Source organism: Gymnogyps californianus, chromosome 2 (genome assembly GCF_018139145.2).
Source record: "Gymnogyps californianus isolate 813 chromosome 2, ASM1813914v2, whole genome shotgun sequence".
Taxonomy (NCBI): Eukaryota; Metazoa; Chordata; class Aves; order Accipitriformes; family Cathartidae; genus Gymnogyps; species Gymnogyps californianus.
The window spans coordinates 31,384,901-31,405,742 of NC_059472.1; the positions used below are offsets into that span (position 1 = coordinate 31,384,901).

Consider the following 20,842-nt stretch of genomic DNA (forward strand, 5'->3'; position numbering starts at 1 on the left):
CGCTGTACGATCCCCCAGGCTGCTGAATCTGATAGAAATCTCCCCATCACCTGTCGCCAAACAGTTTCACTTTTAGGACACGTTTGTCTGGTGTGACAGAAATTCACCTAAACCTTTTTAATTTTGTCTGATCTGACATCTCTTTGGAAGAATAGTAGCATTATAGGCTCTGTTTCCCCATCAGTGTAAAAGTAATACTCAAGACACTGATATTTCCGATTATTTATTATGGCACTTTAAAGCATATAAACTCCATTGCTAGGTGTTTCAAGCCATTTAAAAAAAAAAAATAAAATGAGGTTTTAAGTTTTAGGCAGTATTTCAGTAGATTTTGGTTAAGAATTTTTAGAATGTTTCTAGACAGGAAATGAGAATTTTGCTAGGAAAACAAAGAGTCTTCGCAAAATAAGGCTTCCTTTCAGTAAAGCATGTATGTGTTTGCTTAAGTTTATCATGTCCATTGGCTCACCAGTATATATTTTTTCAGATAAGAAATTTGTGGGTTTGAAACGTGAAAAAACAAACTAACCCCTGAAAATACATTCCTCTACTTAAACAGCGACAAAGCATATCTCTTATTTATACCCACCCAATTCTATTTGCTTTGTAACATGCAAGTTAGAAACAACTCTAGAGCCTGAACTCTGAATGTTTTTTCTATTTCAAATTTTACTACCTTAGCAATTAAGGATGCTGGTCAAAATTCAGCTTACTATTAACTGTTCATTGCCATATATTGCATTATCTTGAACTGAAGGCAGTTTGTAGTAGAGCCTAAAACCAAACTGAGTTTTTATAAAACCTCACTTTAAAATTCCTCTATAGTAACATTTCCACTTCATATATTTGACAGTTTTATTTAATAGCCTCATAAGTTCAGAATAGTTACATAATAGTTACATCACGGCTTTTAAAAAGGATTGCACTCAGCTACTCAGTCCATTGAAATACTAGAAAACAGGGAAAAGGAAAATACGGAGTGTAAAGGAGCTCTGTCCACTGAACTGAGTTGTTTGTAGCAAGTTCCTACTGAACTTGATGACGTCCTCATGCTTTCTGGTAGACTCTAATACACTTGACGCCATTCATGTCACATTCCTAGAAGATAAAGAGATGGATTTATTAATTTGCTTCAGTACAGACTATAAGGAAAAAGACCTTTTAGAGTTACTTTTCAGGTTACCGACCAGCAGCACTCAAGGATCAGAAAGCGGGACTGAACTCACCACCACCAATTGTCCATCCACCAGTTTCCTTGTTATTATGGTCTTCTTGCCATCCCATTCCTGCTCCTGAATCAATGACCCATCATCTTTTAAGCTGACAAGGGTCTGAAAGAAGAACCCGAACATTAATATTTTACCCACGACACTTGATGGAGACTGAGGCTTTCCAACACCTTATTCCAAAGGAAAAATTCCCACTCCACCTCACTCAATAGTAGTTTTGCCATTGACCTCTACAAAGTCAAAGTAATCTTCTATATTATCTTAAATGTCTTATTGGTCGTCTTCTTACAGTAGCTCACTGCTTGTTCACTCACTGCTCTGACGCATTCTTGCATCAGGCAGACCTTTAACAGCATGCACAATTTCAGTTAACAGGAGCAGACGATGTTCTCTATTCATCTCTTTGTACATGGGCTTTGAGCTTTTGTGTAATGTTTATCTGATCTTGCAATAATAGATGAATTGCCAGTGTGTGGCTGGAAGGGGGGCAATGGTACACAGAGAGCACTCACACATGGAAATGAGGGGGACATATTTGAGGGCTTCTTTGTGTTTAACCTCCTTTTGGATGAATTTGCCTCCTCTTTGCCTTCTAAAACGAGATTAGGGACTGTGATTCACATGTATGCCTTGTGTGTCTGTTATCCCATTGCACACTGAACCAGGCTCTCTTGTAACAAGACTGAGCACAACGGTTAACCCTAGGGCTGAATTGCCTCTGATTAAACATCAATGGGATTTTTTCCACAGGCTTCAAATGAAGTGGCATTTGGCTTTAACAGGGATTTAGAGGTCTGTTAGTTTTACTAAAACAATGCTTCTGCTACAAATTGAAAACAAAATACACAAGACTATTGGTTTCAGCATTTTCCCTCTTTGGAAGTTGCTTAATCCACAAAAAAAAAGATTTCAATGAGACTTACAGAGACAGCTGTTCATCAAATAAAGCATTGTTAGTGTGGATGTCAAAACTGATTTTTAAATAGCATCTCCATCTGTAAAACACCCAAAGGATTCTGTTTTTTCAATAGAAAGTCTAGTATACTGACCTGAGTTTTCCTGCCATCTAATGTATTTTCCTCAAATTTCTCATCAAGCTTGAAGCTGAACTGTGAAGATTTGAAGGTGCTTTCTGTTTTTACGGTGATTGTGTCCCCATCCTTAATAATGTAAACATCTGGTTTGGCCATGCTTCCCATTTTTCTCATGGCCATACCCACACCTGCAAGGCGAGAGGCACAGGGTGTCACAAAGTCAGTTAAACCCTAAGGCTTAGGGCCACACAAGAATTCAAACACCTAATTCCCATTTAATTAGGCACTTAAGTACACTTGAGAATCAAAGCTTAAGAGCCTCAAAGAAAGAGGATGTTTTAAATTATCCACTGATGAGGAAGGAAAAAAGCTTATTTGCAGGGTTATTCTTTTGCTTCCTCAGAGAGCTAAAGTTAAATCTATTTTGCCCTCTAGAGGACTCGCAGATGTCCCAAAACTCAGCACTGAATTTTTACAAACAGAAATAAACAATAACCAGGAAAACAAACACAAAAGCTTAAACTAATATAAAATGATTTCCTTCAAGTTCTGAACACTTTAAAAATTCTACAGATTATTTTTAATTGACAGATTAATCCACCTGCATATTTTTAATCCACCTGCATATTTATTTCAATTTATTCAAGAAATACTCTTCTATCACTCTGTACACAATTGCAAACATGCAATTTTTAATAAAATTTCATCTTCCACATCCTGTATTCAAAGTATGGACTTGTGAATTAGAAAACTGCTATCATACAAAATAGTGCTTACACACACACAAAAAAAAGGACTGTGAGAGAAATGAGCTTTGCGAATGACTGAAAATTCATCATCTGGAGACAGCAGCCCTCAAAACTCTTCAGCAAAGAAGATTCACCCTGCCTCAGCCCCTGCGTGCACTGAGGGGTTTGCTTGAGTCTTTTTGATCTGAAGGACGAAGATACGAATAAGAGGGTAGTCAGGCAACAAACGTGAATCCATCAAACTGGGAAGTACAGATCTGAACCAAGAATTGATAAGCAACCAAATGGAAAGTGCCACCAAGTCCGTGAGTGTCTGGGCTCTGCAGCTGGTGTAGTTAGAAAATGTTGTCACATAACAGCATAGCACTCCCCTGGAGTGTACAGGATACTTGGGTGAGGGCTGAGTCCACAAAGCAAAGATTACAGTTTCCTTGGGAGGTGGAAATAACAAAGTACTTCTCAGCTACTGCTTCTCCAGACTCAACTGAGATTCCAGGACTGAGCCTTAAGCTTGAGCCTGCAGAGCAAAAACCAGTCCTCCTCAGTCCAGCTTTTCTGATCAGAATTGGAAATTACTGTCACAGTGACACCCCCCCCCCCGCTTTGCTGTCGTCCAGTCCAGAGTAATCAGGGAGTTCTGATCAGCTGCAACCTTGGGATCCAACTAAACAGAGATGAGCCGCGTGTTTTCCATATGGCAAGGAGTTAAATTCAAACTTCTTTATCCTCAAATGTTCTTTTATACAGACTGAGCAGAATCTGCAGAATCTCGTTTGTGGTGCATCAATAAGATCAAAGGCAGAGAGTTTCCTAAGTAGTCAGCGAGGGTGAGATCCAATAAAAGACTGGCTCCTAAAGTGTGACTTGGAGTAAATTTAATTGCCTAAATTGTAATTGTAAAAAGGAAAAGTGACTGGTTTAAGATTGCGATCTAAAACCAAACAAACAACGCTCAGCTGCTGCCTACACATGGGAGGTGCTCTGCAGTTGCAGCACTTAATTTCTACTTTGAAGTTGCAACTTGGCACTTGCCTAGCCCTGGCTGTTAGACATGAGCACCGTGGCATCCTAATCCATAGCTGAACTGAGCTGAGCTTAAAATTCTTGAATTTCCTCCAAAGTCTCCCAAAGGGCTCAGTGCAGAAGGCTTTCTCACATCATAGCTATCACATAGTGACAGGCCTCTCACAAAATACAATTACAGCCATCACTGTCTGCAGAGTGTAAATGCAGTGATGCCTTTCGTATTTTACATGAAGAGTGCAAGACCTAAATCCTTCCTCTCCTCCATCCAAAGACATTCAAGGCCACATCTTCTGCCTCTTGAGAAAATATCCTAGCCTTCAGCAGTGAATAAAATGCAGAAAATAATAACTCCTGGGCTATACAGACACAGCAAGGTGTCTATCACCTGTTGGCCAGGATGCTCACAAGGAAGTGGTAAATCTGAACTTGCAGAGGAGATTCCTGGTGTTAGGCCTGTTCTTGATTCAGTAACTTTGTGTTACAAAATGTAGGGCAACTTGGAAGCGGAGATAACAAGCCAGGACTATTCCCCTGAGATAAGGGTGCTACCCACAGAAGAATACAAACAGCCTCTGGCAGTGCACTCAGCTGTCGGTTACCCATAGGCAGTTGATCCAGTTTGCCTTTCTCATGAGGAGACACCCAAGGTGATTTCACGGGAAAGCAGCCCAGGCTCGGCAGGGCTGTGTGTGGCCACCCCGGGCGGTGTGAGCCCGGCCCGGCCCTGGCAGCAGCGCTGGCGTGCGGCCTCCACCGTCCGCCTCCCCCCTCCCCGGCGAGGGCAGCGCGGAGCCCGCTCCCCTGCCCGGTCCCACCGCCCCGGGCTGCCCCGGCTCCCCGCCCCGGGGGAGAAGGAGGAGCAAACCGGCCTAATCGCAGCCGGGCTGCTGGCACCGGCTGATAATCCGGGGTGCTGCCGGCGGGAGGGGGCGGCTGGGCAGCAGGGAAGGCGCAGCGCAGGGCAGCGGGAATGCGCCTGCTGGCACCGGCACCTGCCTCCCAGCAATTACGGTGCAAAAAGCCTTGCCGACATCTTTAGGATGCGGAGCCGGAGGCGGCAGCTATCCCGGGAGGGAGGGTCTGCTCCCGACCGGCGCTCCCTCCCCGGCGCCGGGAGGGCGCGGAGCTCCCCGTGCCGCATCCCGGAGCATCACTCCCGCAGCCGCCGCCCCTCCGTAGCTCACGGCCGGGCCGCCCCCCGCCCTCCGGCCCAGCTCCGGGGCCGCGCCCCGGCCCCGGGGCCGCGCCCGCCGCGGACCTTGGACAGAGCCTCGCCGGCCGGCAGCGGCGGCGGCGGCACGTCCCCGGAGCCGCCGGGGCCGGCATCCCCCCCTCGCGGAGGTGGAGAGCCGCCGGCTCCTTACCCAGCTCCTTCATATAGTCCTCGAAGCCCTCGCTGGAGATGAGGCACCATTTGCCTAAAAACGCATCGATGGCCATGGCGGCGGCGCGGCGCTGGGGCTGGCTGTGTCCCTGGGGAAGCGCGGAGGCAGGAGGACGGGCTGCAGCGGGGCTGCGGCCGCCTTTATAGCGGGGCCGGCGACATGTGCCGCCGGGGAGAGCCAATGGGGCGCCCGCCGCGCCCCGGCCCCTTCCCCGCCGAGCCCCCGCCCGGAGAGTCCCGCCCGCGGCAGCGGCGGCAAGAGCGGGCACGCCGCGCCGCTGCCCGCCCTCCTCCCGCACACACACACACGCACACGCACACGCAGACACGCACTGTCTGCACACACGCACGCACGCACGCACGGTCTGCACCCCGGGCCTGCAGCTCTCCGGGACGGCACGCTGCGCCCAGAAACGGTGGGACGCTGCGGGAGCCAGCCCGCCAAGGGATGTCGCGGCCTTAACGCTTCTTGGGACACAAACACAGCCCGGCACCTACCGCGGCGAAAAGAGTCCAGTGCGCTGTGGTCCAGCACCCGTGGGGTCCAAAACCAGTCTCCAGGATTTTGGCTTCAGGGAATTTTTTTAAGTCCGGGGCACTGAATCCTAAATTACGCCGTTTATTACATATCATGCTTTTTATGGGTAATTCAGGGACAAACAAGCATAGGGCATCATATGGCACAGAGACAGAGCAATAAGGAGTCAGCATCCCAAAGCAGTTTATTGGGTTTGATTGCAGGCCTTCCCAGCTTCCCCCCAAGTCCCGCAGGTACACCACATATTACTGAACTGCAGCAATCCATAGCTTGCTGCGACCTGGGAGCAGACCTGTTGCATACACGCAGTGATCAGGTAGCAAACAAGCTCAATCAAAATACAGAACTAATGCAGGTATTTGCAGTACACAGGAAAAATCAAAGCCCGAATGCAACATCATGCTTTAGCATTGGAAAAATGCAGATTTGGTACTTTGGTTTTAGTCCGTAACGAACTGCGATACCCTAATTCCTACTTAAAGGAAAACCATTTCTGTCCACTGGCGCAGAAGTACCATCATAAAATATACACCATTTCCAGGCCCCGTGAGGTTCGGGCCAACCTTTTGTCAAATTCTGTCAGGTGATCAGGGAGATTTACTGTCATATTCTGTGAGAAAGCTGCTATTTCTAAGTCACAACAGAAATCCTGATTCCAATGTATCCCCAAGATTTACTTCCAACATCAGGGTTATGCCAATCTCTGCCTCTTTCGGCCTTGTATCAGACTGGATGAAACCCATAGCTACTTTCTCCTGACCAGAAAAATAAAAATCTGAAGATATGCCTAGTGCCTGGAGATTTTTGATGGAGTAGCTGTGGCTATGTTTCTCTGCTAGTACTTTTGTGGAGGAGTTTGAGATCGAGGTGTCAAAACCAGAGAAGACAGCAAGGTCTCTGTGCTGGTTCCAGCATTTCACAACACGGGAAGGTGCCATGAATCCAAATGATTTGGTGCAAGGAGGACGCTTCCCTTTATGCTTTGGAGTGATGCAACTTAGTAGAGCTAAACTGAATCAGTTTGAAGGTTCAGTACTTTCTAGAAAAGGTCAGATTTGTCATACACTAAGTAATCAGCTCAGTTTTCAACTGAGATTTTTTTAAAAATCCTTCTGTTTAGGTATCCTTCCCTACTGAGCTGCCTTTAATTACCTTCCACTTCTCTGACTATATGCTTGCTTGCTTTTAATATGCAAACAACACTATAGCGTCTGTTCATAAGGCAGCAAGCCACATTGCTTTTTTTTTGTCATTAAGTAGGTACATTGAAACACAAGACTTTCAACTTCCTTCCACTTTTATCTTTTTTTTTTTTTTTTGGTCTTGCGCAAGAGTCTTCGGAGTAAATTTTAAATTAGGCTGATGTTTACTACCTAATTCATGGTAGCGGAACCAAAATGCCGTCCGTCCTGCAGTTCTTTTCTGGTTGCTTACAGAAAGGATAAATGAAAAGCAATTAAATTAGGGATTAAACAGAATCATCCTTCAGGAATTAGGAAGTCTTCGGTCTTGTAAAACGGGGAAAATTTCTAGAAATAGAAATCTTGGCTTCACTCCATGTATGCTAGCAAAGAATTTCAGATCCACATTTCTGCAGTGCTGCCTGCAGATGGCTTACGATATGCAAATAGTATTCAGGTACAAGTGCTGATAATGCAGCAGAAGATGTAAAATCCACTATTTCCATCTAGTGGTGAGACAATATTCCTGGATCTGAAGTACATGGAGATCCAGCTACCTACCTGTGCAGAACTTTGCTATGTTTTTGAATCCTTCCACAAGTCATTTGGCTTGATTTATTCTCCTTACAAATTTTTCAGGTCTAGTCATTTAAGTTCATATAAGATGTAAGAAGAAAAGAGAATCATATCTCTCTTTTCTGAAATGCAGACTGTTAGGATACAGTGAAAAATCTCTCTCAATTTTTACAAAAATCTAATGTTTTGCAAGTTAATCTGGTGATATGGATTACTGGCTGTGATACTGTTAATGCCACATCTCAAAACTTCTTTGAAACAGAATAGTACTGAAATGTGTGGTATCTATCTCACATAGCAAATAAAGTAACTAGAGGGACCAAAGATGTATCCTTCTCGGTAAGGTACAAGTGGACTGGGCTAGAAAATATACTTTTTTTTTTTACTATGACAGTATAGTATATATATTGGTCAAATATGGCTCCTACTTTGGGAGCCAAAACAAAATGGTCAGATATTCAGAAATGCTTGGGCCACAGGGATCCGTCTCTGTAAATCCCAATTCCTGCCTGGTTTGAGGCTGACGTCGCGGCCAGATGTGTTTTGTGTGTATCATCTCCTGTTCTCTCAAGATAAACCCAAAGAGAAGCAGCAAATACATGTATTCATATGGAAAGCGTTCAACTCCTATGCCACGTATTACTGTTTCAACGCAGACAGCTGAAGTTCTCTGAAGTTTTGTTTGTTTCCACAGTAGCCTATACATTGTCCAAGAGAACGAGAATTGAATTTACAATGAGAAGTGTAAATTTTTCCGTGGAAATTAGCTGCACGGAAAGCACGTAGCCACAGTTACGAGCAACCACCACCTTGGCAGCTTGGGCCTGCCAGAGCGAATGTTTTCCCGAGGTAGTGAAGCCCTTGCGTCTCGTAGGAGGGGAGGGTATTACAGTTCTTCATTACCAAGTGCAAAGAAAAAGACCAAGGCGAAATAGTGCACAGAGACCTTCATTCTACTCCTTTGGGCAAGTGTGCGTCGTGCAGTGATGCTTCGTATGACGTGAGAGTTGGGAAGCTGTGGCCAGCAGTGTTTGAGGTTTCTCTTCACGTAGCCATAGCATTACCCACTGCATGCAAGGTAAGCCATATTTTGTCTTTTGGAGTCATAATACCTGCTGCTTGGGCAGGGCAGAGCACCACCTCCTCATCTGCAACATATCGCTGATCAGGTTGTATAGGAGGTGTAACTTTTTCCCTAGACCTTTACTCATTAAACTGCCCATACGTTTAACTTGGAAGGAACCCAATCTGATAGCACTATACTTTGCTTTACTGTGTAAAAGGGAGGAACTTGCTTTCATTCTAGTATATAGACATACCATACATATATAGTACTTTCTCTAAGTGGTAGGCTTCTTCTAGACATGATTAACTCTTAAAAAAGCCTTAAAAAATTGCCAGGAAAATTGGACACCACAGCCCAAATTTTACTCTTCAGCCTATCCCTAGCTGTGAAAAAAATTAAAGCAGTCCGTGAATAATAGTTACTCACCCCCAAGGCATGGATGAGAAAAATTGCATAGGTAGCACAGCTTTGTTTCTGTTTCCTTGTTGTACAAGTGTGGTTTTCCCTTCCCAGCCATGTCATCACTGGGCAGACATGATGAAACATGTGCTATGGTTGCATAGCTGGCCTAAGTAAGCTTTACTCCAGCTCAGGAGCTATTTGCTTGGGCAATACTAGACAAGGGATTATGAAGCAACACATGAACCTGCAAGTTTTCATGTGTATGTCAATATGCACAAGATCTTCTACTGTATCGACATTTCATTACCTCTGAGCTAAAAGGGCTGGGCATAGCCTGTGTTTTATCAATGAGATTTGTGTGATACATCTCAGTTTTCAAGTCAAAACAAAGCCATCTTACTCTCCAGCCTGGCTTAGTCTAAGGAGCATGGGTCCAAGGAGTCCTTGCTCTGGATCTGGCCAATGCCGCATCTGCTCTGGGTGGCCGGCTGTCGGGGACGGGCAGGCTCACGCGTGCCCACATTCAGTGCCGAGCCAACTGGAGCCCCGATCCTTGCTGATGCCACAGAGCATTACTATAATGCAATTAACACGCCGGCAACCTCAGCGTATGTCCTGTATGCTGTCAGCAGCATGTTCAAAGCAAGTTTAAAGGGAAATGCTTACATCGAGGGCAAAGTTTACTGCAGCAATGGTGTGACAGCTCACCAGTTGTACCCTGCCTCAATGACAGGAGAGAAAGCTCCAGAGCCAGCAGTGACCAGAAAGAGCATTCCAGGCTTCATTTTCCTCATTCCAGACAAAAATGACCTGATGTCAGTTCCAGCCCAGCTCACAGTGACTGCAGATATACAAGCTTGTGTCTAACTTCGGAAGCTTTGAAAAACTCTATTTAGCAGCAGTATTTACCCCGAATAGCAAACATCCACACATTAGTATAAAACTATTTTTATTTATCTTCAGAATTTGATAATCAGCATAGTCATTACAATGTTAAAAAAGAGATCAGGATGACTACAAATTGTCCATAGCTGTAGTTTTAGCACTGAAAAGGCCTTTGATCTACAAAAGCATATTAGCAGGGGATACCTGCTCACAGAGGAGACTTTCAGAAAGATAATACTCTGGCATGGCTTTTTAGAAACCTCAGACGTACAAAAAATTATCTCAAAGCTCTATAAATAAAGCCAAATAAAACCCCCGACTTTGTCCTTTCTGTGTGGTCTGGAACAATAAGGACACAAGGGCAAGGACAAGGAATGGCAAAATGATTTGGAATAAAAAATGATAAATATTTCTACCAATGATGAGTAATTAGCCTATGAAATTTAGAATCACAAATTACAGATGCACCCACTGGATTTTGAAAGGGGTGTATAAAGTTTAAGCATTATTTTTTTGATTGCATATTATAAGTAGAGTTTCATTACTAAGGATATTAGTTGACCACTGTGAAGGTAACCTCAGGAAAAAAGTTCAATTTATAGTTATAACGATTGCACTACTTTTCATTCTCAGGATGTCACCAAGGTGAGCATCACAGCTATGGAAATCTGGAGGGCAGAGCCTGACACTCGTCCTCTACAGAGGAAGGGTCTTCTCAGCGTGATGTGGATACCAATGCCTTTCCCAGCAGCGCTGGAGTGAGAGGGACTGCAACTGCTGCTCTTCGTGTTGAGCAAAATCCTGTCGTAAGGTGTTAGGAATATGTGTAGCCTGCCTACCAGATCAGGGCTCCCAAAGGACTTCATCCTGGGGCGACAAGGGCCTAGGTGTGAAATAGATCCCCGGGGCACTGTTGATGAAGGCTAGCTTTTGCCAAAAAGCACAGGTCTCCTCACACCTGCACGCAGCAGGAAGAGATGGGCTCTCCAGGGTGTCGCTCAAGCATTAGCTCCCAGTTCTGACTCGCCTTTCAGAAAAGACCTCCTCTTTCATGGACTGTAGAACCTAGGGAAAAACATTTGGAAGCTAAAGCTAGTTTTCACTATTATCCCATGGCCATTGCCAACACACTAAGTTTGCCAAGTGTGTTTACTACATGACTCGTGTTCAAAAGATCTAAGAAAATTCTTGCCTCTGGCATCTCAGGCAACCATGCAGGACCAGCAGGTATTCTCTAGTTTGCTCTTCTGGACTTGAAAAGCCTCATGGTATTTGGGTTTACATCCTTGACTCCTTCTCAACATATGATCTTACATATCTAACATCTAGGCCAGAGAAAATCTATAAGGAGGTAAGAAATTACATTGCAGTTCCCCGATTTTTTCCTATGCTTCTGCCACAAGATAAGTTTCTGGTACTGATTCTGGTACTTTTATGTGCAACTTAACTTGATATTGATCTACCTATGAGAAGGAAAGGAAGAATTAATCATCTGATTCTTAAATTTGCCATTTCCAGTAAATACTTTGAAATTCATTTGAGAAGTGGATTTTGAAGACAAGTTCTATAAAGCTGCACCTAGAAAAAAAGACTTTAAAAACTCCACGAAAATAATTACCGTTTCTTTTATTCATGCAAGTGATTTGAACCACTCAGATGCACCAGTAATGAAAAGACAATTCAGTGAATCTGTGGAAGAACTGTGTTTGAGATGACAAATTTGCTGGCTTTGCATGCTGATCATGCTATTTTTACAGTAAGGCTGGTCTTTGACTCCTCGCTGAAAGGGTGGAGGGGTCAACAGAAACAGGGAAGTAGTGCCTGAGTAAGGGAGGAACCTGCTGCTCTGCCTCCCGTCTGTCCTCTGAACTTCCTGCAGGGATTGCCAGTCTGCCTTGTGAAAACCTGTCCACTAAGGACTCGTCTTTCCCAGGCTTTGCTCCTATTGACCGAGCATTCCCTTCACAAACAGGTCTGCTGGTCCACTTTCTCCAGCTCTTTTGTCTTAAAACAAATGTTCTTTTCATATGTAAGCAAGTCAAACTCGCCTCATCCAGTGAAGCACAATGCAGAGATCTCCTTTGATATGCCATTAACCTCTGCTGGCAACACTGCCAGTGTGTAGGAGACTGCTTTAAGTCAGGTAGCCTCTAGGCTCGCCATAACTCTGCTTTCAAGTACCACTTTGAAACTTAAGGAGACATGATCAAAACAGGTCGGCAACTCCTTTGCCCTCACACCTCTAACATCTATCCCTGGGCACAGCCTCAGTTCTGTAAAATCTTGAGGAGGCCAGCTCAATGTAAAGACGACTTGTTGTTAGGTTAAAGAGGATCAGAAGTGAAGTTGCACCTCTAACTGTTTGTGCTGCTCTGTCCCAACATTTCTCAGCATACAGAGCGAGGTTGAGCAGGAAGAAGAGAACAAGTAGTGGTTTACCAGGAGCAAAGCTTCTCGGCTGCTTGAAGCTACTGCAAGCTCTTGGCAGACAACAAAAAAGGCTCAGAAGAGTGATCAGGCCTTCCAGGGGGAAAAGGCGAGACTGGATGAGATCAAACAGCCTTTTTCCTTCCTGGTACTGTTACGCCAGGAGGAGGAGAAGGGAGGGGAGGGAAGTGCAGCGGGGAGAGGCACTGCCGATAGGTGACCTGGCAGTCTGAAAGTGACGCCCAACCACCCAGTGGAGAAGCAGGGACTGGCATCCAGGGAAACTGGTCGCGCATGTAGTTGATGAGGTGGGCAGTAAGCCAGCAATTCTTAAACTGCAAGGGGTGTGTACACCTGCACAGGGAGAGTACACAAGCAGAAGATACATTTGGGAGCAAAAGTCTTGAGAACTGTTAAATACAGTCCAAGGAGATTTAATTTTTTTTTTTTTTTGGCTTTCGTACACCATATAAACTCCTTGGTCATTCAAAATTCACATATAGTAGAGGTGAAGAACTAGGAAAAGCCAACCAAAACTAATGTATTCTTCCACATCCAACAGGCCAAATACTTGTGGGCAATTTTCTGAAATTAGTAGATGACACCTTTTGCACGTTCACAAGCAGCAAAAATGTATTAGATTGCAACATTTTCAAAATAATTGAGATTTAAAGCATCTTCCACTCCTCAAGTGGGGTTTGCACAGCAATACTGTATTGCACTCCGTTTTTCCCACAATATGTAGCACAAAATTGCCCAAATTGAGACCCCCGCAATTTGCGGAACAGAATTTACATTGGCATGCATGAACTACCTCTGATAGCGTGTTTCTATTTGTTTCTACCCTGCAAGAAAGGCATCAGGACATTGCCATTTTGTACTTAGTTGGGCCAGCTAGTAGTTAAAACTTGCTGTGGAAATGTTCACTAACACTGCTGCTCCCGGTTGAAATCTTTAATAAAGATACCATTATCTTTTTCTAAAAACAATGCTGCAGATATTTAAAAAGGGAGCACCCCGACCAGCTAGTGTTATCTGAGTGGCACATTCATCTGTTTCAGGATTATTTTCCCTATGCATTGACAAGAACTTCTAAATAAATAGGTATTTGTATCATAAATAGGTCTAAGATGATTCTAACCATTGTTTTAAATTTCTAGGTATTAGAGATCTAGACATTTTAATGTCATCACCTGCTATCAGACACCCTACACGGACATGGTGTTTGTATTTAGTTAATCCTAGTGGTTTTAGCGCCTGTTCCAGTTCCTTTTATATTTAGGCAAGTGCCCACATTTTTGGTGGGGTAATCAAGATTAGCGGGCTGGAGAATAATAACATGCAAAGTCAATGCTCACCCAGCCCTGCTTTATTCTGCATGACTGACCTTAATACTCTCTACATCCACAGCCCTAGTCTGTGCATGTCAGGAAGATGTCAGAGCAGCAGGTCGCTCGCCTTTGTTTCAGTCAATCAGACAGCAGCAGAAATTGATACCATATGAACAGCTTGCAGCAAAGTTATCTAAATGCTTAGAGGAGAAATTCATTAAAGATTACCTTTAACATACTTGAAAAATAAATTCGTACCTTTATCTACATGGTACAGGGAGAGCAATTTTCTACATATTAGCATAATAATCACCAAAGGAGTACCTCCTTGCCCATATTGCTTATCAGTTCAGTATCTTGTAGTCTTGAGAATGCATATTTTTAGCTTTATTTTTCTGTCCTGTATGTTTTCCTTTATACCTTACATATTCAAATCCTAGTCATTACTTCTTTTTCACGCACAAAACATATCGGAGTTTTACCACTGCAAATCGCACTACTAGCACACACAGCAAAAGCAGCATCAGCTAACACCTCATCCACTGAACTGTCAGTCATCTCTCAGCGGCTACGTTAACGGCCTTTGGCCTCACCTAAGCAAAAAGGCTGGGCATCTCTGGGTTAAAATGAAAGCACTAGTAAGAGCGTGTCTTTACACAGCAGGATGCCTATTCACGCAAGTAAAGAAAAAAAAAAATCACCTTTCTTCAATAGTGGATAGGATTTATTTTGGCTATAAAAAGCCTGAACTAGGATCTTCATTTTTCTCCCTTTTCTCTTCATAAAAATAAACCCCAATCTTGGGCCAATATAAACACGACAGAAACTTAGTATTACTTAACCTCTGTTTTACTCTTTAAGTACTTACAGATGGCTAATTACTTAAGATGGATGTAAGTGCTTCACATTTAGACACAAGTTTTACACACTGTCATCATTGTACATACTGTCAAATAAAAAACTAAAAAAAAAATCACAAAAATCACTGATATATTACAGTAAGAGGGCTTTTGAGCGTATGAATATATAATTAACCAGGGAATGAATAATCCTGCAGTGTTTTTCCACTTGAAAAATTCTCACTTTCCCTGTAAGGCTTCTTCAGGTAAAGTCATGGCACACAGTGGTCTTCTAAACTGGGGGGGGGAAGAAACCGAAACTGTCCTTTGAACAGCCTTATTTCTATTTGGTCCACTTTTTAAGATATTTTTCTAGCTTGACAGGATTTAAAATCCTCTCAGTTTCAGATGTTCTTGTAACTCCTCCACTAGAAGGGAGCTCAGTAGCAGGTTCAGGAGCTCAGCACTCTGAAACCACTTGGAAGAGTTGATAGCCTAACAGACTGCAGAGAAGGTATTCATTCCAGACTAAATCATTCACATCTGTTGTTCCCACATCTAAATTTCATTGACCCATCTGCCCCAATCATCTTATCTCTCTCTCTTCTATTTGTTGCAAACACATGGAGGAGGCCACCATAAAATATCATCAAACATCTTTAGCACAGCTCTGCTTCTCCAAAATAAGGTATCACCTTGACTTGAGCATCCTGGTGAAGAAGTTGCAAAGAGCTACCTTGACAGTGCTATTTAAAACAATGTTGCTTTCACAAAGGACAGCGTCCATTTACAAATCTCGGCTAAAGTAAGGTAAAACTAGTTTCAGATTTGTGCCATTTTGGAAATGTACGTAATACAATTTTATAGAAGTCAGGCATCTGACTAACAACAGGTAGAACTAATGCCTCTCAATAGTACTGCACCTGCAATTCTCAAAACTGGAACTTTTATTACATTTTCATTATGAATTGAACTAGAACAAAACTGATGCATATGAAATATATGTGCAGTTGACACCTTCACCTGCACAGCCTGAGGAGAGATCAACCCTCCCAAACCTACAGAGCTTTGCAATAGAGATGAGACACCTAAGCACTTACTTTAATAAATAACAGGGTTGGATATAGGGCTATAAACACCAAATAAAGCTCTCCCTTTGATCTTCATAAAATATTTAATGAAATCTCCCAAAAGTGACAAAAATATTACAAAACTGACCTTCAAAGATAGCCCTTTTCTCCAATTATCAAAAAAACCCAACTTACTTTTCCCTTTGAGCTAAACTTAGCTACTTTTATGCAGTATAAGTAGCTCTGCTGTGTTTTCACAGTCCCATTACCTTGTTCCTTTAATTGCTGAGTTAAATTTACATTTAGCAAATTTCACACTTTCTTGAAAAAGAGAGGAAGAAAACGGCAGGGACTTAGCAACAGATGTATTATAAACATAGTATTACAAAATCCACTCTGTATTTACAGCTTGCTGTCCCTCAGCTAAGTCAATGATGAATACTTTCAAAGTTTTCTTCAAATTTTTGTATTTAATAATTTCAAAAATAATAACCACTCTAATAATATTTTGCATTCCACTGTACAGAAATTTTGTAGGAAATAATGTCCAAAGAGATCTGTCTTCACTGTAATATTTAATAGCTAATGTGCATTATTCACATTTATATGCAAATACATGTGATACTAGTCAGACACGCAGACGACAGAGAGAGCTGCTTAGAAAGACGCATTCATGCATCTTAAGCCACTCTGAGCCACTAGCGTAAGAAGATTTGTTGATCCACTGGGTTTTCCTTCAGGTGAAGACAAGGAACATTCAAATGGTTCGTTCTGCTGCATGTTAAACTTGTTAGTGTTTTGGCCATCTCCCTCTTTCAGATTTTGTTGCATAGGAGAAAAGCCTTCTGTGCAGCCTGCTGTTTTCAACACATGTAAATGCAAACACAGTTGTTTTTCTGTTCTTCAGGGACTCTTCTTCTTGCTTTTCTGTTCTTCCTTAAGCTCTTTTGCATTACATCTGGACCCCAATGCTTTTAACATTTCTATTGTCGTCAAGTTGGCTCCCTTCATTATCAATCGCTCTCCATCAGCTGTAAACGGAAAAAAGTTTAAAGAAGTCACAAAGTCTAAGTCACAATTGCTTTAGTGTGCAGTTCTATTTTGTACATATAAAACCAAACACCCTGTTCATCTTGTCTGATTAGAAAGTACTCCACTTAGCAAGGAATCTGATTATGCACCACCAACTTAAACTGCACACTTTTCATTTCTGTATTGCATTATTGAAAAATCTGAAACATTTGTCTAGATACACCTATAGTAAGAACACATATTTGATGAGAATGGCTCATACTATGCCCTCAAAGTCATCTAACAGAAGGCACAGAAGGCACTCGAAGGCATAATTTCCACACATGGCTCAGCATTTTAGCAGCATGTTGTCTATGGTCCGTTTAACTTACTTCTTTAGCCAAAACAACAAATTGGTTTACACAATCTGGTGGTTATAATGTTAAAAAAAAAAAAAAAAAAAATAGCACTAGGTTTTCTAAAATTCTGAAAGAAATTATTTTAAAACAGGGAGGAGGCAGTAGAAGTTAAGTATTGTACCTAAGTTAATTATTTATTTTTGGAAGATTTGCAAATACAAAAGCCATACTCAAACCCATATAATGCAATACCGTGCATGGCATCCAAGTTCCAGCCCCATGTTTGCCAACTATAAGGGCTGCAAACTCTTCACTTGGAAAATAGTCAGCTCTTAGAAAACGAAGAGTTCAGAGCTGTAGCTCTTGGCATTAGTGAAATCAATTGTTTTGGTTTTACACTGTGAAAAACATTAAGCTTTACTGCTTAAGTCTTAATACATCACAGTTAGAGACAAGGATGGGAAAGACAGAGGCATGGGGGAGGCAGAAACAAGCAATGTCAACACTGAAATAACTAGACTTTCCTAAGCAAAATGAAGTACATTCAACACTCTTGACATTTCTACCAATTCACTAAATATATGGAAGTTTAAAGAAAAGGGGGTAGCAAGAATCAATAATAATGAAAACTTTAATGGGCTACATGACATATTGGTCCATTACAGCACAGCAGGAAAGAAGATGCAGCCAGAGAAAAGGACAAAAGCACATTAGAGCCATCTGTTCACAGCCTAGAATATGGGCCGCTTCCAGAACTGATGAAATTTCCACCATCAATTCCCTGCCTGCTCACTATACCCTCAAAGGAAACCAAGAAATTTGTTGTACATCAGCTGACCTCATCCTGCACGTCCATCTGCACATGTATGGTCTTACCCATATGAGCAGTTCCTTCAAACTGCGCAGTAAGTTACTCAGTTGCATAAAGCAACTAAAGGTATTCTACTTGTCTGTTCTCAACACTGAGATGCCTCCACCACAGATAACATTAAAAAATTACAGAATGTGAACAGATTCTTACGTTAAAACAGAGCTACACTTACCTCCCTGGAATTGTACCTGACTGCAAGGTCACACAAGTATGTCACTAAAAAGTAGACTCAACCCTAAAGTTAAGTCAGTTCTTTGATCTAAGATCCACCAGATCTAACTGCAGTACAAAGACATAGATACACATTTATCTAGATGTCAGGCTGTCAGTGACTCCCTCTTCCTTTCTTCCTCCCAGCTGCACAACATGTAGTTATGGACCAGAACCAAACAAAAGTAACCACAGTAAAAAAAAAATCATAGCGAAGACAATAACATCGTAACAACACAAACCCGGAAGGTCTTTTTTTTGTCAAGATTAAAAATGAGCTCCTTACCAAACATAACATCTACAAGTGGTTCAGACCCATCATGTCTCACGTCAGCAGTCACTTCACAGTTTCTATTAGTGGCCTGGATTTTTTTATGGTTTATACATCCAAGAAATTTTCTGAAAATATATTTGAAAATATATTAAGTATGTTGTAGATAGAAATTATAGTAAGAATATTTCTAAAACTAATTTTAATATCTTGATATTGCTAGGCAACAGAAGTATAAATAAAATAGGATTTGTATTTAATAATTTCAGACAGCTACTTCTTATGAGATAATCACTCTTAAAAATCCAAATGGATAGTCCTTATATGCTAACATGTAAAAAGCATACTGAAGAATTTTGCAAAAATTCAGTGTATGCACTTTTTGCTGGGTGAGTAACAATAATCAAAAAAATCAGCAAAGTCATTTTCATTTTTCTTTATACACCGGTTGCTTGCCAATGTTTTATTGTTCGGGTTTGAGACAGCATTTATTTATTTAACATCATCTATCTCCTCCAGATTTCTGAAATGCATGACAGCTACTTGACATTCTGGCAGGTTAAAGGCATTCTAAGTTAAGTTGTGTTACTAAGTTCATTTCAAAAGTAGATGTGTCTGTAAAGCCATTGCAAAATGACATTTTACAATTGTTTGGTGCAGAACCTACATCACTCAAGAAGCATAATTACTTGGATTTCTCCAACAGTTAATTACCAAGATAGAGCAGCAGCTGTTGTCCCTTCTCTCTCCCATTACTAGCATTTGGACTAGTGATTACAGACCCTCACCTACAGGCTCAGCAACTGAGAGGGGCATCTCCCTGGGTAGTTTGGTAAAGCTAAATGCACGTGCCTACATGCAAGGGTCTACACTTAGGCACAGAGATCCTCCAAAACTCAGCACAGAATGAATGCTGTGTGCATCCTGGCAACACCATAAACAGAACCCTTACAACAAACACAGCATCTTCTCATTCTGAAACGTGAAGGTTCTGCCTAGACTAAGCTACAAAGCCCTGATAAACGCAAGCCCTCAAAGACCAAGATCATGAAAGTTAAAGTACAGCAGATGCAGAAGGTTGGGAAAAGGAGGTTCTTCTCCAGAGAGGGGACAACAGATGCTGCCATTTCCCTCATGATTTGCTCCCAGGACATCTTCTTACTTTTGCTGGCTACAGTGACAGCAAGTCCCAGGGCACCGCAGTGACAGCAGTTTTAACGGCTTCGTTTTGCATCTGCCACTGCTGCGACCTGGGCAGCAGCCGGCTGGGGCGGCCGCTCTCCCTGCTTTTCGGGAACCCTCCACGCACCAACGGGCGGAGGGGAGCAGGCCTGTGCCCCTCGCCATGCCTGGGCTCTGCGGCAGGGCCTGGGGCACAGGCCGCACGGCGGGCACATAGAACTCCAGCCTCTACCCCCCAAATACATAAAATTAAAGGCAAAAAGTCCGGCCCCCACACCTGCCGTGAAACGTACAGAACCCACGCCCCGGGCGCAGGAAGGGCGCTGGGTGGTTTACAGATAGGGGAGCCCAGCCAAGGCCTCCCGACCAGGCGCGGGCCCGAAGGCCAGAGCATGCCCAGGCCGCCGCGGGGCCGGGGCCGGCGCTACCCCCGCAGCCCCCTCACCTCGTGCTCTCCACGTTGGACTCGAAGGGGCAGAAGCGGACCACGATACTCTTCACCGGCCGCAGCACCACCTGGATCTTGGACGCCATCTTCTTTCTGCCCCCCTACTACAACTCCCAGCAGCCCCCTCGCAGAGGCGGGAAATGGAGGCGGGCGTGCCGTCCGCCCCGCAGGCACCTGGGAAATGTAGTCCGCAACGGCCTCCCCCTCGGGGTGTTGTCAGCGCCCGCCCTGCGGCCCGCCTTGCGCGGCCGTGGGGGCGGAAGGCCACGGGCACGGCAGCGTGGAGCCTGCGTGCCCTGTGTGCCCTGTGTGCCCTGTCTCTGCTCTTGGTGGGATGCCGGCTGCCTGCCCTACGAGCCTCATTTAATAACGCGAGGCGCTCGGGGCCGGGCTCATTTATGGCTGAGGGAGGGAGAGGGACCAACTGACCAACCTGTCCCGGCTCCTCCCTTGACTCTCTAACACAGGGAAAAAAACCGCACACTTTTGACATAAAATTGACATAAAATTGACATAAAATTGACATAAAAGACTTCCTCTGGGATGTGAAGCAGAAGTAGCAGGCCCTTATGCTGTTAAGACTTGCGTGCAGGAGGCAGAGGGCGCGGGGTAATGCTTATGGGAAACTATAGCATACAGTATCTGTAAGCTTAAGAAGCAAGACTGGGTTTGTTTTCTTTATATTAAATCTATCCCTATGATGTGACAGCTTTTGAAGTCTTCCAGAAGTAGTTTATTTAATACAATCGAATA

The 20,842-nt window shown here is 43.3% G+C and overlaps 2 protein-coding genes across 2 annotated transcripts; both read right to left on the reverse strand.

Moving 5' to 3' along the window:
* Positions 1 to 207: 207 nt before the first annotated feature.
* LOC127029882 (uncharacterized) lies at positions 208 to 6,703 on the reverse strand. The gene is given in 6 exon segments (XM_050915682.1): positions 208 to 1,098; positions 1,227 to 1,331; positions 2,279 to 2,451; positions 5,403 to 5,487; positions 5,490 to 5,846; positions 6,638 to 6,703. Coding segments are annotated over 6 exon segments (837 nt in total). The 3' UTR covers positions 208 to 1,047.
* A 7,874-nt stretch (positions 6,704 to 14,577) lies between these two features.
* MRPL53 (mitochondrial ribosomal protein L53) lies at positions 14,578 to 20,333 on the reverse strand. Its single transcript, XM_050891716.1, has 3 exons — positions 20,087 to 20,333; positions 18,475 to 18,587; positions 14,578 to 16,768 (listed from the first exon to the last, which is right to left on the reverse strand). The coding sequence occupies exons 1-3, from the start codon at positions 20,173 to 20,175 to the stop codon at positions 16,641 to 16,643; spliced, it is 330 nt and encodes a 109-aa protein (XP_050747673.1). The 5' UTR covers positions 20,176 to 20,333; the 3' UTR covers positions 14,578 to 16,640.
* Positions 20,334 to 20,842: the final 509 nt, after the last annotated feature.

Coding starts and splice junctions, on each gene's coding strand:
- MRPL53 (XM_050891716.1), bottom strand. CDS start 20,175: ATGGCGTCCAAGATCCAGGTGGTGCTGCGGCCGGTGAAGAGTATCGTG. Junction 18,588..20,086: donor TCCAACGTGGAGAGCACGAG/GTGAGGGGGCTG, acceptor ATATATTTTCAG/AAAATTTCTTGGATGTATAA. Junction 16,769..18,474: donor ACTTGTAGATGTTATGTTTG/GTAAGGAGCTCA, acceptor TTCCGTTTACAG/CTGATGGAGAGCGATTGATA.